General features: G+C 41.6%; 3 protein-coding genes across 8 annotated transcripts; all 3 read right to left on the bottom strand.

Annotated features, from left to right (window-relative positions):
- Positions 1–3493: 3493 nt before the first annotated feature.
- Positions 3494–5234, bottom strand: LOC115683176 (protein EXORDIUM-like 2). Its single transcript, XM_030607619.2, has 2 exons — positions 4131–5234; positions 3494–4023 (listed from the first exon to the last, which is right to left on the bottom strand). Exons 1-2 carry the CDS (start codon positions 4657–4659, stop codon positions 3617–3619), a joined length of 936 nt encoding a protein of 311 aa, XP_030463479.1. The 5' UTR covers positions 4660–5234; the 3' UTR covers positions 3494–3616.
- Positions 5235–5355: 121 nt separating this feature from the next.
- LOC115683181 (histone acetyltransferase MCC1) lies at positions 5356–9166 on the bottom strand. 3 transcript variants are annotated; one of them, XM_056304181.1, is made up of 8 exons: positions 8975–9166; positions 7982–8335; positions 7006–7066; positions 6852–6920; positions 6605–6749; positions 6298–6397; positions 5982–6210; positions 5356–5664 (listed from the first exon to the last, which is right to left on the bottom strand). In XM_056304181.1, the coding sequence occupies exons 3-8, from the start codon at positions 7050–7052 to the stop codon at positions 5538–5540; spliced, it is 717 nt and encodes a 238-aa protein (XP_056160156.1). In that variant the 5' UTR covers positions 7053–7066; positions 7982–8335; positions 8975–9166; the 3' UTR covers positions 5356–5537. The 3 variants fall into 3 exon arrangements, with proteins under 3 accessions (XP_056160156.1, XP_056160155.1, XP_056160154.1); XM_056304180.1 differs by lacking the exon at positions 7982–8335; XM_056304179.1 differs by lacking the exons at positions 6852–6920; positions 7006–7066; positions 7982–8335.
- An 851-nt stretch (positions 9167–10017) lies between these two features.
- Positions 10018–14278, bottom strand: LOC115683169 (uncharacterized). 4 transcript variants are annotated; one of them, XM_056304177.1, is made up of 12 exons: positions 13933–14278; positions 13773–13850; positions 13668–13704; positions 13447–13527; positions 13245–13316; positions 12914–13161; positions 12730–12801; positions 12067–12183; positions 11899–11980; positions 11349–11395; positions 10785–10866; positions 10018–10683 (listed from the first exon to the last, which is right to left on the bottom strand). In XM_056304177.1, the coding sequence occupies exons 1-12, from the start codon at positions 14085–14087 to the stop codon at positions 10600–10602; spliced, it is 1155 nt and encodes a 384-aa protein (XP_056160152.1). In that variant the 5' UTR covers positions 14088–14278; the 3' UTR covers positions 10018–10599. The 4 variants fall into 4 exon arrangements, 3 of the variants coding, with proteins under 3 accessions (XP_056160152.1, XP_030463471.1, XP_056160153.1); XM_030607611.2 differs by having other exon boundaries at positions 13636–13693; XM_056304178.1 differs by having other exon boundaries at positions 13668–13693; positions 13933–14091.
- Between the last annotated feature and the right edge of the window lie 63 nt (positions 14279–14341).

The following is a 14341-nucleotide window of genomic DNA, read 5'->3' as shown; positions in this document are numbered from 1 at the left end:
AATATAATGATGATGATTAGGTCTTACACGATCCCTGTTATTATTTAAACATAAAGAGATGATGCTTGCGTTCCCTGTGTTTGCATAAAGAGTTACAGTCTTAAGGCCGAAATAACGACTTCAGTATAGGCGACGGAATGGAATTCTGTAAGTTACCCGAACAAATACGTGTATGTGCGTGTATAAAGTTATATTCTTATGAACGAAATAGAGGGAGGGGTCGGGCAATACAGAGTATTAGATAGGGTAGCGGATGGAAACATTAGGGAAAAACAGAAGTCAAAGATATAGAAAGATAAGGAGATGGACATGACGGCCAACGACAACGGAGAGTGGTTTCTAAAAGGAATCGCGACTGCTCATCAAGGTCTACGCCAGTCCAAAATGATAGCACTTTAGGGTCTCGCTATCTGGGAACTGCATTTTCGGACTGGGTCCAACTACGTCTTCTAAAACAGCACCTTGCACATTTCGACTGAAACTTGTTCATCGCCCATTCTAAGCACATCACAGAGGTTGACACCCAAGAGCACACGGTAGATGTATGAATCCATGTGTACAGATGTAGGCATGCAGCAGAGAAGAGACGAATCGCCCTAGGTGCGATTCCGTGACGTAAATACATGCCCGCACCCCTATAAATAGAAGGGCTATAACGAAGAAAAGGAGAAGGTGGATATTTAGACATGTGGAGTTGCCAATTGGGCCAAATGATTGTAGAATGCTAGTACACAAGCGCGGGTTATCACGTAAAAGACTTGATGGACGTATCTTAAGATTAATTGACCCGTTGCCTAATTGCTTTGAGTTTGCATCGTGGCATGTCACTTCACTTCTATTCTATCTTATCTTCTTGTTGTCACCGCGCATGAAATGGACGGCTCTTACACGTAGCCAATTTTTCCCCCTTAGGACGGGGATTCACCCAAAGATTAATCCCTAGCAACCCAGATTCTAGTGCGAGGATACACGTATTGCTGATTTGTTAGGATTAATGTGGACACCAACACACCAAACCAACATGGGTGAAATTGTAGGCCATGGATGTGTCACTATAATATGGGAAATTTTTTTAAGATGTTGAACCGCATGATTGATGAATTGGGCATTTGTAGTTAAGAGTAATTCATGGCCAAGATAGCCACAATATGTGGTGCCATGGCATATTAAGGTTAGATTCTTCAGTGAGCAATTTTTTCTAGGGAGGTGGGAACAACCCGTTCAGGCACCACCATCGAGCTCTTACCCCCGACGTGTTGAGAAAGATCGAAAATTCAATTATAGAAAACACACATTTTTTTGTTAGAGGCTCTCTTTATGATATTAGTTGGGAGAACTTCTTGCACACTAACACAAATTAAAACACTTGGCTATTCATTTCCTTCACAAGAGGGTGGTTCACTCCCCCTAAATCCTCTAAATATTAGTGGTTTACCCCCCTTACATCATTCTAGAAATTAGTAACTAATTTACCCCGTAGAAACATTTAGAATTCTTTGGAAAAGAGAGAGGTGAATCTTTTTCTTCAATGCTCCTGCTCACCTACTACTCTTCTCTCAATATGCATCTAGCAATCATTGCCAAGTTGCTTTGGAACTCTTTAAACTTCGTAGTGCCAAGGCCTTTGGTGAAAATACCTGTAACTTGATCACTTGTCTTCACATACTCCATCTCTATCTCTGCCAGTAGCAATTTTTTAAGCAAGAAATGATAATATACTTCTACATGCTTAGTTCTTGCTTGACAGATCGGGTTCCACGCCAACTGTATGGCTGATTGATTATCGAATGGAGCACCATGGGGTATTCAATAGGTTGATGCAAATCCTCCATAAGCTGCATGAACCACGTATTTTCTTGAGTGACCATTGTTGTTGCTCTCAACTTAGCTTCTATGGTTGATATTGACATTGTTGATTGCCTCCTACTCCACCATGACACTACTCTGGATCCAAGGTGAAACATATATCAAGTAGTTGAATGTCATGTATCATAATCACTGGTCCTTTATAATGGAGAATTCCAAGATCAAATGTCCCCTTTACATACCTTGGCATGCGTGTAACTGCATCCAAGTGAGGCTTACCTAGTTTCTCCGAAAAATCGACTTGCTACTCCCACTGCAAAGGCGATGTTAGGCCATGTTATTTTAAGTTTATTAGACTTCCCACCATTTGCTAGTACATATCTGAATCTTCGAATTCTCTTACTTTCAAATGCAAGTAGCTTAATATTTTCATCGGCAGTCGTAGAGATTGGCTTGCCATCAAGCATCCTAAACTTCTTAAGGAGATCTTGTGCATACTTTTATTAATAAAGGAATAACTCTTCCTTGGTTTGGTCAACCTCGAATCCTAGGAAGTGTTTTAGTTCTCCGAAGCTCTTTCATCTGAAACTACACAGAGAAGTTGGTTCTAATTCAATGCATCTCGTTCTCATCATCTCTAGTGATGATTAGATCAACCACATAGATTAGTACTATTACAGGCCTTTTGCCTTCTTCTTTGACGAATAGGCTTGAATCTGCTGGTGCTACTTAGTAGCCACTTTGCAGCAGAGATTCTGCGATCTTCCCATACGATGCTTGTGGAGCTTGGTTCAAACCATAAAACATTTTTTAAATTTGCAGACAAAACTTGGATGAGTCTTACTCTTAAAACTTTGTGGTTGCTCCATGTATATGTCTCGATCTAACTCTCCATATAATAAGGCATTCTTCACATCTATCCTCCATAACTTCCATGACTTGCTTGCTGGTGTAAGACTCAAACTGTAATAAATGTTGCCACTAGACTAAAGGTTTCGTCATAATCTAGCTCAAACTTCGGAGAGAATCCTTAAGCAACTAAACATGCCTTTCATCTTTCAATTGACACATCTGGTCAGGTTTTAAGTTTGTAGACCCTCTCGCAAGATATAGGTCTTACCTCTTTAGGTCTTGGCACCAAATCCCACGTCTCATTTTGCTTCAAAGCTTGAATCTCTTCTTCCATAGGCTTCCTCCATTATGTCCCTTATGAAACATAAATGGCTCTATTACTCCAACATCTCCGGTCAGAGCTGCATTTGCATATTTAGGATTTGGTCTCCTTTTACCTTGTTGACCTCCTTAGCTGAGATGGTTGCTTTTTAGGTTTGTCCATCTGACTTGGTCGAGCCTCTCCGTTAATTTCATATGTAAATTTGTTCGTACGGACTCTTTCATTTTTTTGGCGGTTGTGCTCCGATTTCTTCTTTGGCTTCGCCTTCTATAATTACTTATTCAACCGGTTGGGCCTTAACTTAATGCCATTGTCTTCTTCCATTTTTTTCCTATACCTCTTCTATTTGTTTTGAATCTAGTAGTAGACCAGGTTCAATCAAGTTACATTTTTTTTTTCTGGAGACCAAGTTCAATTTGTTATTCACTATGTCTTTATTCAGTATTTTGTTCGGTAAACCTGATGTCCTTTTTCTTAAGCATAGCTCAGCATCGATATTAACGAGTGCACAAATTTGAAATGAAAGAATAGATTAAGAAGAAAAGCAAATGAATACATGATTGTTGTGGCTCTAAACACGTTGTTATTCTCATAATGACCCAAAAGCTGTTATGCTAACAAATCCCTATAATGAAATTACAAGGGAGTCCAGCAAGAGGAAGTTTTGGGGTTCCAAACCGCAGGAAGCAAGAACTTCTTGCCACTGACCCCGCGAGCATTGAAGGCACCGCCGGTGGCGGGGTCGACCCGGACCTTGCCACTGTAACCTGGGAAGGCTCCGCTTCCGAACATGTTAGGGCATGCCGTCCCAGATTCGGTTGGCTCAAATTGGGACCCTCTGTAGAACCCACTGTTATAAGGATCGGTGACGATTCCCGCCAATGCCGAGGCAAAAGATACGACCATGGCGTCTGCACCCATGTTCCCACTCGGCGGCTGCAATGTCACACCTTTCGGCCCGTAGTCGGATGGGTAGAATGGCCATGCGCACGCCCCTGGGCACTCGGTTGTAGGGTCACCTACTAAAATGTATGGCTGCCTCCCTGCATTATTGATTCATCATATACAGCAGTTTGTCACATCCCGTAACTTATCAGGTTTATACGTTGCTGGAGTCCGTAAACCTAGATTGATTGATCATGGTACATACCAAGGAGTCCGTGTTGGGAGCACTTGCCCATGCAAAGGCCTTGAACGGTGACGCCTCTGGCGGCAAAGACGACGGCAATGGTATTCTTGTTCCCGCCCGTTGCCTTTTGGACGAGACCAGGGATGAAATCCACTGTCAACACCTTGCCGACGGAGTAATTCTTGTCGGTGACCTGGCGCACCACCTTCACTTTAATGGGAGCCACCGCACCCCTCCTCCTTGGCTGGTAGCTCTCGATGATGCGCCACCAGGCGGACACCGGAGGCTCCATGTAGGCGCCGCGGGGGGGCCTGTAGTTGAGGGACTTGATGAAGCTCCGGATCACGTTCTTCTGGACGTGACCGAAAGGTCCGTACCACACCAGCGCTAAATTGACATTCCCGGTGAGGAGAGGTCCTCCATGGTATGTAAGCCGAGCAGGCTGGCCGCCCCCTCTAGGGGACCCGAGCGCAAGAGGGGACAAAAGGAGCAGTAGGAATAAGGAGGAGATAAACAATAGTAGAGGCTGTTTCGGCAGAGAAGACGCCATGGTTGAAAATCCCTCAATTAGGCGCACTTGTACGTCTCCTCTTACTTCGCTTACTTTTGGGCTTCAAAGGTACATATATATATATATAAATGGTGGGAGACTGGATTTAGCTTTAGGTAAAGAGACAATGGAGCAACTGATTTCGCACCGCACGACCACCTACATTGGTGGATTCACCCTAAAACACTTATTTTATTAGAAGAAGAGGGACAATCGAGCATTACAAGGATGTCTAATTCTGGTGGGTTCAATTAAGGAGATGAGGCAGTCGACAAAGAACAGGGCATTGCATGCATGCATGGGGGTGTCATTAAGAGATTCACGTCATCAAATTGGATTTGTAGAGCCGAAATACAAGGAGTGGATACTTTGCCAACTGCAACAGCACGTATCAATCAATAATCCATGCATGACAGGGGAGTGGGCAATGCATTCCCTGCATGCATATCTGTTTTCCCAATGTCCCCAACAATTAGCAAGAACGTATCTCTTCACTCCAATTACTCGGCAAGAAATTTCATCTAAATCACCAGCATTGTTCACTGTATGAATCATCATCAGACGATGATTTGGAAAACACAACAAAAATAAGTTATTTGATTTCATTACAGGCATATACATCCTTCATTTGCAAAAATAAACATTATATCTCACCCTCGAATTTTGGAAAATAAAAACGAACCAAAAGAGAAGAAATGACATTATTTCAACTCACCACGACAATAGGTGTAACCATGTACAGGTAAGAATACATGTAAAGGCAGACAATACATCCGCATCCTTCCTTCAAGTACCAACAACTGGTTGATAAAACATACATATAAGATACACTAATCCCTAATTCTCTGAGACTCGAGGATTCTCTTGTTCTGAGCCGCCTATATTAGAGAATGAGCTTCTTTACATCTGGACCATCTACCGACCTTCCTTTCATCATTCCATAGCTTTGCAGTAATCGACTGGAAACCAATCCGTATGTATCTCATGACGACCATGAGAAGCTTCCTACAGGACAAGTATTTGGGTTTTGTTGTTTTAGACAACTTCAACTCTCAAAATTCAGTGTGATGACACCTCAGATGACTAATTAATTCAATCTTTTTGATAGAAATAAGAACCCAAGACCATCAATGCTATGCTGGTAGTTAAAACTAACAATTGCATAGTAGGAAAGGGATCATTGTAAAAATTTTGCAAAAGAAACTGCCATCCAACTGAATCTAAAAAAGGACAACAAGAAGAAGAACATGTATTCACTCTTTTATCAAAAGAGCAACTGGCAAATAATTATCATAGACCCACGTAGCTCATAGGAAACTTACAGTGGTGAGCAAGGAGATCGACAGCCTTTTACAAAGTAAACAAATAAGTATGAATCATAGTGCTGGCCATCAATCAGATAGAAACCGGGCAACTTCCGTATACACTTGAATGACATTTTCTTGTACAGGTGCATGGCAGGAATATTGTATGAGATCACATGCAAATAAACAGCCTGACATGTTGGGATGCTGGAGGCATACTTGATAACCTCAAGAATAAGTGAAGAGGCTGCACATCAAAGAACGGGCAAGTAAGTTCCTTTGGTGCTCACAGAAACAGGATAAAGAGCCATGGAGAACAAGAACAAGAACCCACCTATGCCAAGATTTCTGTAACTATCTATCACTCCCAGCGTCAGAATGTAGACTAATGACCATTCCGTATCTGCAGAATTATAATTAAGCAAATCCACAATCTGCGAGCACAATTTCAATTAAAAAAATCATAATTCAGAAACTTATGTTTGTGCAGTTCCAGGCCATTGAGGCAAATTAGAATACCCTAAAGAATCTTATTCAGCTTCATAACACAAAACCCATTTCCAGCTATGATCACGCTTGAGGAAGAATGACATACAAAAGGAGCTTCAATACAAATGATCACCTGATGACCGTATACATACCTCACTGTCTTTAGCAAGAACAACCCTAGCTGTGACAAATCCAATTAGCTCATCACTTCTTCCGTCATCACGGCTATGGTCAACGGCTGCCCAAGACACTATACCACGTCCATGGACAACATTTTGGAAGAACTCAGATTCGTACCTGTAAATCCAACTGCTCATTTAACAAAAGCAACCACTCCATCTAAATATCCACATCACTAAAAAATCTCAAAGGACAAAAGTGTTTACGGGGCTAAACTACCTAATGGGAAATATATCCCCATGAATCCGCTCTAAGATTTCCAGATCAGATGGACGTACGGGCCTATAGCTTATGGTCGGATGGCAAGAGGTTAGCGGGACCATCGTCTATCAAGATCTTAATCCCCAGAAAAAACCGGATATTTGTGGAGAACCTGTAGAAAGACCGCTCTTCCCATTTATGCCCCATCAGCCGCCACATCCATGCAGTAAGAACTGTAAACCAACATGGCAATTCTGCTTAAAGCTCTCTAATTACTTGGGGTTATATACAAGTTCATAAGTAAAATGGAAGCAATAGAATATAATATAGCACCGTATCAATTATCTTAAGTCCAAACCAGAGACACAGCTGCCCTGCATAATGGAATGATGTAGAGCATCACATCACAAGCCAAACAGATCTTGGGGTGTGTTTATTATGGGGAAAACTTCATGATAAAAGAAAATATTTTCCCCTTTTCAGGTTGGGTAATTCACTTTCCTAACTTAAGGATGCATATTTTTTTTTTTTTCTGAAAATGGTTTTCCATTGACCGATCATTATCAGCAAACCAAACTCGTAAAAGTCCAGAAAACTGACTCGCGAAATATTCTTTCACTCAAACAAACACACTCTTAGTATTTTATTTGCACAGAGAAGAAAATGAAAGGCTAAAAGCAACGGATGAACTGCCTATCACAGCATGTGCAGATGCCAAGTACCAAGGTTGCATGCACTCATCAATTATGATTCTGGCCCAGCGACTTCTATGGCTGATAGCAAATGATTTAATTCAGTTCACAGATGCTCCGGTAAGCAAAAGAAAAGAAAAAAACTGGTTCTTTGCAATGAACTCCTCGAAATCTCAAAACTTTTTACTCTCTAAGTTTCCTTTTTTTTTTTCTCGTTAGAAGGTTCGCATGAGTAAGTTGAAACAGTGTCAAATTATTCCCTTTGTGCAGGTGCAAACACTAGAGGATAACCAAAGGCTGACTGACCGTTCGCACCATACAATTCATTTGCACGGAAAGGTAACTGCAGCCATTAACACTTATTTGATGATACTTGAAGTAAGCTGGATAAGCCAGATAGCATAACAAGGTAAATGTGACAGTTGAATGATCGAGTAAATCGAGAAAGTGACTTGCCAGATGCCTTTTCTTTTGTCAACAAGGAATGTCATCAATCACCAGATTTCAGTCTCTAACAGCAACCATGCCACTCATGTGGCTAATCGTCGAAAACTTGATAGTCCAAATGCTAATATCTCTTTTTATCAGTTAAAAGAGCTACGCTCAAACTTCCATTAGGCAGCCATAGTGAAAAGTACGGTTGGGCGATACGATACAAAGGTGCAGAAGAAGAGTTCACAAAGTATAGAAGCAAGGAGCTGTAGTCTCATTAAACAGCACGCGATTCCTATAACTGGTAAACTGCTCCATAACTCCACCACTCTCTAGACACGCACAGAACACCGCTGGACCAGACCACCTGCACAACACCTATTTTTCCAGGCGAAATTTTTCGGGTCCAGTGCCGAATTGCCTAAAACAAGAAAGTTGCAGCACATAGAGAAACTACTTCTTCTCAGAGAGTATCAAATCGATTTCCAAGTGACGGGTGACTGCCTCAGAAGTAACCATCTATAAACAGAGTGTGGCCACGTACACGTAACCAACCACGAGCCCATCATCAAGCAAAGCCCAAACAGGACGAAGAAAACAAGCGAGAACCAGTGTGAAAAACTAGAACTTCAAAGCTACAGCACTGACGCAACACAACAGCTAGGTCTACGACGAAGGGAAATGGTCATCACCAAAGAACCTAAGAACATTCACAACGCACGCAGAATTCACGGAAACCACCAAGTGAATGCTGAACAGCTGATCCTAGACAAAACAGCAGACATCTGCAAGCATGAGAAGCCGAGGCAATCGCGAAATTCGAGCAAAACCAGTAAAGGGGGGAGCGCTAAGAAACGGACTGGGCACACACTGACGCCGCAAATGGGAATCGGGAACTGGAGCACAAGATGAGCTGAACAAGATCGGAGACACAGACAAAAAGCTGAATTCTTGGAGCCGAAAAACGAGAAACTTAGGACGAAATCGATCGACCCAGATCAGACAGTAACGATTTACCTCATCGATGAGAAACGGAAGGGAACAATTTGCTCATGTTGTTGTTGGGTGAACGAACAACCCAAAGGGCAGATGAAGAAATTTGGAAGTTGGAATCTGGAATTCGCTTTGCTCTGTTCCTGCGTTTTGTTGAGTTTTGCTTGCTTCGTCAACGGACCTCCTTCCCTACACCCCCCATCAAGCATTGCAAAAAGCCAGTCTTTTTGTTCTTTCCTGCCCAGTTTTCTTTTATTTATTTATTTATTTTATTTGCAATTTTTGCATTGGTTTCATTTCGTCATTAATATATTAATAATGTTCGTAAATGACTAATCCACCCTGACAATTTCTGATAAAGAAGAAATTTTTTTTATTCTGACATTCTTAAAAATTTGCGATTTTAATGAAAGAGAGGGTGCAAAAAGAACAGAGAAGGATCTGTCCCGTGATGCAAAAAGTGGGCTTGGCGATTCAGATCAAAACCAAGAGAAGAAGTTGAGAATCTTATTAGTGCAAAAGACCGGTTTTTATATCACTTGCAACTTTTAATCTCAACGAGTTTAATTCTACCAGAAGCTAAGGATGTCCGAAGGAATGGCAATTTCAGGTGTGTTCGTTGGGTTGCTGAAGAGCTACCCGTCGTATTTTCTTGTCCTTCCTACATGAAGTCAAGTGAGCTTCATTTCTCATTCTGGAATTCTAATCTCATCGATTCTGTAGGACTCAGCTCCTGCTCATCGCCGAAAGGGGCTAATTCGGCCATGTAACCACAACCCATCTCGAATGCAAAGATGCATTCATAGACACAGCGTATAGACCGTATAACAGCGGTCAGTCGCGCAATTAAGATCCAATGTTTACTCGGTGCGAGACTTGATTGAGTGGAAGTATGTTAACATGAACCTTGCCTACGTATAAGATGAAAGTCGTGAAACATCGGAATCACTTATCAGTAGGACTCATCATCATGAGCGACGGTCGAGCCGCGTCTTCTTCCGTGCACGAATTTACGTTCTTTCCTCAATCCACGCAGTAAAATGTATAAATCGAGAATAGTTGAAGCATTTGAGAGAATCCAACAACACCAAGACCTCACTTCCCTCGTCTTGTTAACTTAGCATGCATCATAGAGGCTAATCGATATTCACCGAGCTGACACAGCGGATGAAAACAAGAGAGTCGCATATTACATAGAGGAGGAGACTCTGGGAGAACTCTAATCTGTCAATGCTTCGTATTCAAGTTCTCCACCACTTTCCACAATCACCAACGACCCGTAATCGCCATCTCTCCTTATACTGCTGCCATTTCTTTCCTTATCTTCTTCGAAAATAATCCTAGAGTGTGTTCCGTATCCTTGTCAGAAAAGTATATTATCGACTTCCGTACCTCCTTCTCAACTAGATTTTGCTCATCGGACTTCTGGGATCTGCGAGTTCGACTTTCTTTCTAGTTCAGTCTCTATCTTTTTGCAACAGCACAATCTGTTGGGTCGGCACACAGGCTTTGCAATTGAGACTACAATTCCACTATCCCAGGCCAGAGGATGAAAGTGCACTTAGGCAGAATAGTTCATAATAACATAGAGTTCCTCCACTTGCACGTCATTGCAGAGCGGCACCAGTCATGAATCATTGATTCCACATTTAGAGAACAGCACCGGTCATGAATCGGTGCTTTGCTACAGCTTCTGCTATTGGCCGCTTTCGATAGTCGGGGTTGAGCATAGCCTGCAGGAAACACCCAAAATCTCGTCCAGTTCCAATGTCGATTCGAAAGAAACACCAAATCAATATCTAATATAATTTCCTCATGAAATCAGAAATCAAACCTGAAGCAATTCCCAACCAGCTCCATCACCTAGATCGAGAAACTTCACGGCTTCTAATAAGCGGTCATCTGCCAAACAATACCTGCAAAGAAAGATATAGGAAATTACAACGAATAAGACCGTGAAGATACATACTCATGAATACAGGACAACAGCTAATTCTCACAACAAAAACAAGCATCTTTATATAGTTACTACAGCCAGTTCCCCAACAAAAGCCCAAAATCCCGTCATACAGAATGGAGAAATCATCAAAGTCTCTGACAAATTTTGTCATCTCTTTCATCCATGCGAGGAAAAGGACATACTATCTGAAAAAGCTGAAAAAAAAAGTGCTTGGTTTGCCACAGATATCATTTCACATATCAAAGCTCCAAAACCTCTCAGCATCAGTATGTATTTCATCAAGACAAAGCGTGCTGTAATAAATACTAAATAGAAATAAACCAATCCACAATCAACATTCCACAAAATGGAAATCACGCTTTCAGGCTGCAGCGCTTCTTTCTAGCGCATGCAAATATACATCCAAAACAACCAGAGATTTAGGAGTATAAAGCTTACTCTCTTGTGGCTTCAATATCTAGTTTGAAAGTGTTCTCCAGTAGCCTCTGCAAAATCAAGGTTCAAAAGAACCTTAGCAGCTATTAGCTGTGTATTGCAAGATGTAAATGACGGAACCCCAAACATGGTGATGCAGAGTTAACCTTATTAAACATTTCAATACTATTCTCCTGACTTTACTTAACAAATCTAGTTGTCTGGTTTTTAAGGGAAAACCTTAAGCAACACATTGTACATATGCATAGACATCAGAGGCCAGAAAACAAGATTTACCTGACTAAACAAGTTTCCTCGCAATAAATCGAAAGGTTCAATCATAAGTCCTTTCACTTTACTTTTTGGAAAAACCAAATCATACAAAAGCATGCTCTCATTTAACGTTAATCGTGTGTTGAATCTCCCATGTCCCATCAATCATGTATCTTCTGATGTGGATTTGAGCCAAAAAAACATATATAAAACTTTTCTTTTCTTTTTTATGGCATGCACACACATACAAAAACAAATAAAAGTTGTGCCCCCATAACAAATTTTAGAAATTAGTTCTTACTTGCAAAGAGAGGCTATCAATTATGCCTGATTCACAAAATGGAACAAAAGCCAGGTAAGCCAAAAGAAGACCCGCTTCATATCTGAACAGGAATTACAAGATAGTTACTCACAAGTCACAATTATATGATGGCAAATAATCCAAGAATGTAAAATTTCGAAAAAGTACATGTCATCAGCTATTGCAAAGGCTCTTTTCTCAAATGGTGTAATGGCACCAGCAGCAGCTGCACGTCTCCAAAGTTGTTCAGAGAGCATTCCGCGACCTTCTTCTAGGTATGAGTACCTAGACCACAGCGGATCAGCATAAAATTAATCAAGAGAATGCTGCTGTCTGCCATATACTAAGATCATAAATCATTGTTAAAAATCTGAACTCTATTGACTATGAACCAAACCAACTTGCAAGACTTGATAAAGTTACATAAACACATAAATTAGCAAACTTAATTGCAAAAACTAGGAAGCCCCTAGGAACTTGGGACAATTCGGCATCGCAGTTCTTGGGTACATAGCTTTCCTTCATCTAAGCTACCAACGTTTCAATTTTCAACTTTAGCATAAAAGTTAATCGGATGATGAAGAACAAATTGATCTGTCAAGGAGAAAATGATAGAATTCGACAAACCAAATCCTATCAAGAAAAAAAGCATGACAAGAAGAAAGGTAAACCTAAAGCAAACAGAAAAAGTCTAGTGTTCATCCAGTTTCGTGTTTATAGGATTCCCAATCCTTGCAGTAGTTCAATTAGCAGAATATGAAAGCCCAGTAACATGAGCATCGGCCTTTTGCATGATGACGCGTCATATATTAGCAAGTGACTTGACCATACCTGATATCGACAGAAAATGCTAGATCTCGAAGTCTTGGAACCAAGTAAGCAGCATCCCTCTCTGTTATGGTACTGCATTAATCAAGCAGAATATTCTCATAATGCAATCCAGGACTTAGTGGTTGTAGCATAAGAGTTAAAAGGCATATTTTAAAAAACAAAGAATAAGCAGCCAGAAACATACTTGAGAACAACCGAAGAAGGACCAAGACTCTGATGTAACCTTTCATGCTCATGCATGAAAGCAAGACCGAGCATAGCACCTTGCAGAAGCTTAATAACGAAGAATCTTTTGCGTCTGACTATCTCTTCTTGTTCAAAGTAGTTCCATGACATGCCTACTCCCAGAGATCGGCTCTTTGATAATTTTTCACTGGAGACTTTCGCATAGTCTGCAGCACTATATATGCCATCATTCCGGAAAGCAAGCCACTGCGAAGGGACACTATCTATCTTGTTGTAAGTCCAAAAGACATTTTATGCGTTTGAGCAGAACTGGATATACTTAAACTAACCTGTTCCCCAGTTGTTGTCTCAAAGCCACCTATCAGCATCAAAAGATTCTGAGAAATGCCCTTTGGACTGCTCTGCATCGTTGGTGCAATTTGGAAAAACAGAAATCAATAGAAATGTGAACACCCTGTCATTGACAAGCTAATTTTGATATCATCACAGACGATCTTTTTTTCCTGGTATTGGGTTTCTGACAAACCTGACCTGAAGGAAGGCATGAGAATTGAGCTCGTTGGCAGCCATCATATCGGCCTCAGTACCACCAGCTCGTTGTCCAGGATACACCTATAGTTAGTAGTTATACAGCACATACAAATTCGTGGGAATGACGATTTTAATGAAAGGATTGATGAATTCATCTAGCAGGGTCTTAGGACTAGTTCAAACAGTGACCTTAAAGATGACAGAAGAGCCAGAGAGGGAACCCTGGACGACTCTGCCTTCGTAAAGCCTGAAAGAAGACTGCCATGCAAGTGAGAAAGAGGATCACCCAGTAATTAAGAGGAGAGAATTGGGGGATGCAGTGGCACCTGATTTTGACACTGCCTTCACCGACGTCCTGGATCTTGAACTGCCCAGAATCTGAACTCGATTGGAGGCCCGAATAGCTACCAACCGAGGAGCGAACAGAGTAAAGATAAGAGAAGAGGGAGCGAAGGGAAGACTGACAGCGGAGGAGGAGAGAAGTACCTGGTGATGTTGATGAAGCCATAACTGCCTAGAAGGCGTCCGACCTGGAAGGAATCGGAGTCGGTGATGAGGTTGAGAGTGGCTTTGCAACTAAGGGTGCGAGGTTTTTGAGTGTGAAGAGGGAGCGAGATGGGGAGGAGTGAAAGGAGAAGCATTGTCCTCTGCTTCGGTTCCTTCCTTTCTGGGTGTGTGGGTAACGCTGATGCTGATGCCGATGCTGATGCCGAAGCAGAAGCAGAGTGAGGTGAGGCTGGAGTGGAGTTGGACTATTCATAAACGATGAGATCGATCATCCAGGCCTCGGCCTTGGCCTCAACCTCGACTTGGGCCAAGTACTGTGCATTACCCAACTCCACAACCTTCTTTCTCTCTGCTTGTCATTTTCATTCTGACATGGCCCTCTCCTCTC

This window comes from Syzygium oleosum, unplaced genomic scaffold, assembly GCF_021117445.2.
Source record: "Syzygium oleosum isolate NSW1041296 unplaced genomic scaffold, Sole_v2.1 Sole_v2.31, whole genome shotgun sequence".
Lineage (NCBI taxonomy): Eukaryota > Viridiplantae > Streptophyta > Magnoliopsida > Myrtales > Myrtaceae > Syzygium > Syzygium oleosum.
Note: the sequence above shows the minus strand (reverse complement) of the source record. Positions and strands in the feature narration are given on the sequence as shown.

Coding starts and splice junctions, on each gene's coding strand:
- LOC115683176 (XM_030607619.2), bottom strand. CDS start 4,659: ATGGCGTCTTCTCTGCCGAAACAGCCTCTACTATTGTTTATCTCCTCC. Junction 4,024..4,130: donor CTCCCAACACGGACTCCTTG/GTATGTACCATG, acceptor TCAATAATGCAG/GGAGGCAGCCATACATTTTA.
- LOC115683181 (XM_056304179.1), bottom strand. CDS start 9,159: ATGCTTGATGGGGGGTGTAGGGAAGGAGGTCCGTTGACGAAGCAAGCA. Junction 6,750..8,974: donor TTCCGTTTCTCATCGATGAG/GTAAATCGTTAC, acceptor TTGGATTTACAG/GTACGAATCTGAGTTCTTCC. Junction 5,665..5,981: donor CGATCTCCTTGCTCACCACT/GTAAGTTTCCTA, acceptor CTTGTCCTGTAG/GAAGCTTCTCATGGTCGTCA.
- LOC115683169 (XM_030607611.2), bottom strand. CDS start 14,087: ATGCTTCTCCTTTCACTCCTCCCCATCTCGCTCCCTCTTCACACTCAA. Junction 12,184..12,729: donor GCATTTTCTGTCGATATCAG/GTATGGTCAAGT, acceptor GCTGTGGTCTAG/GTACTCATACCTAGAAGAAG. Junction 11,396..11,898: donor TTGATAGCCTCTCTTTGCAA/GTAAGAACTAAT, acceptor TTGATTTTGCAG/AGGCTACTGGAGAACACTTT.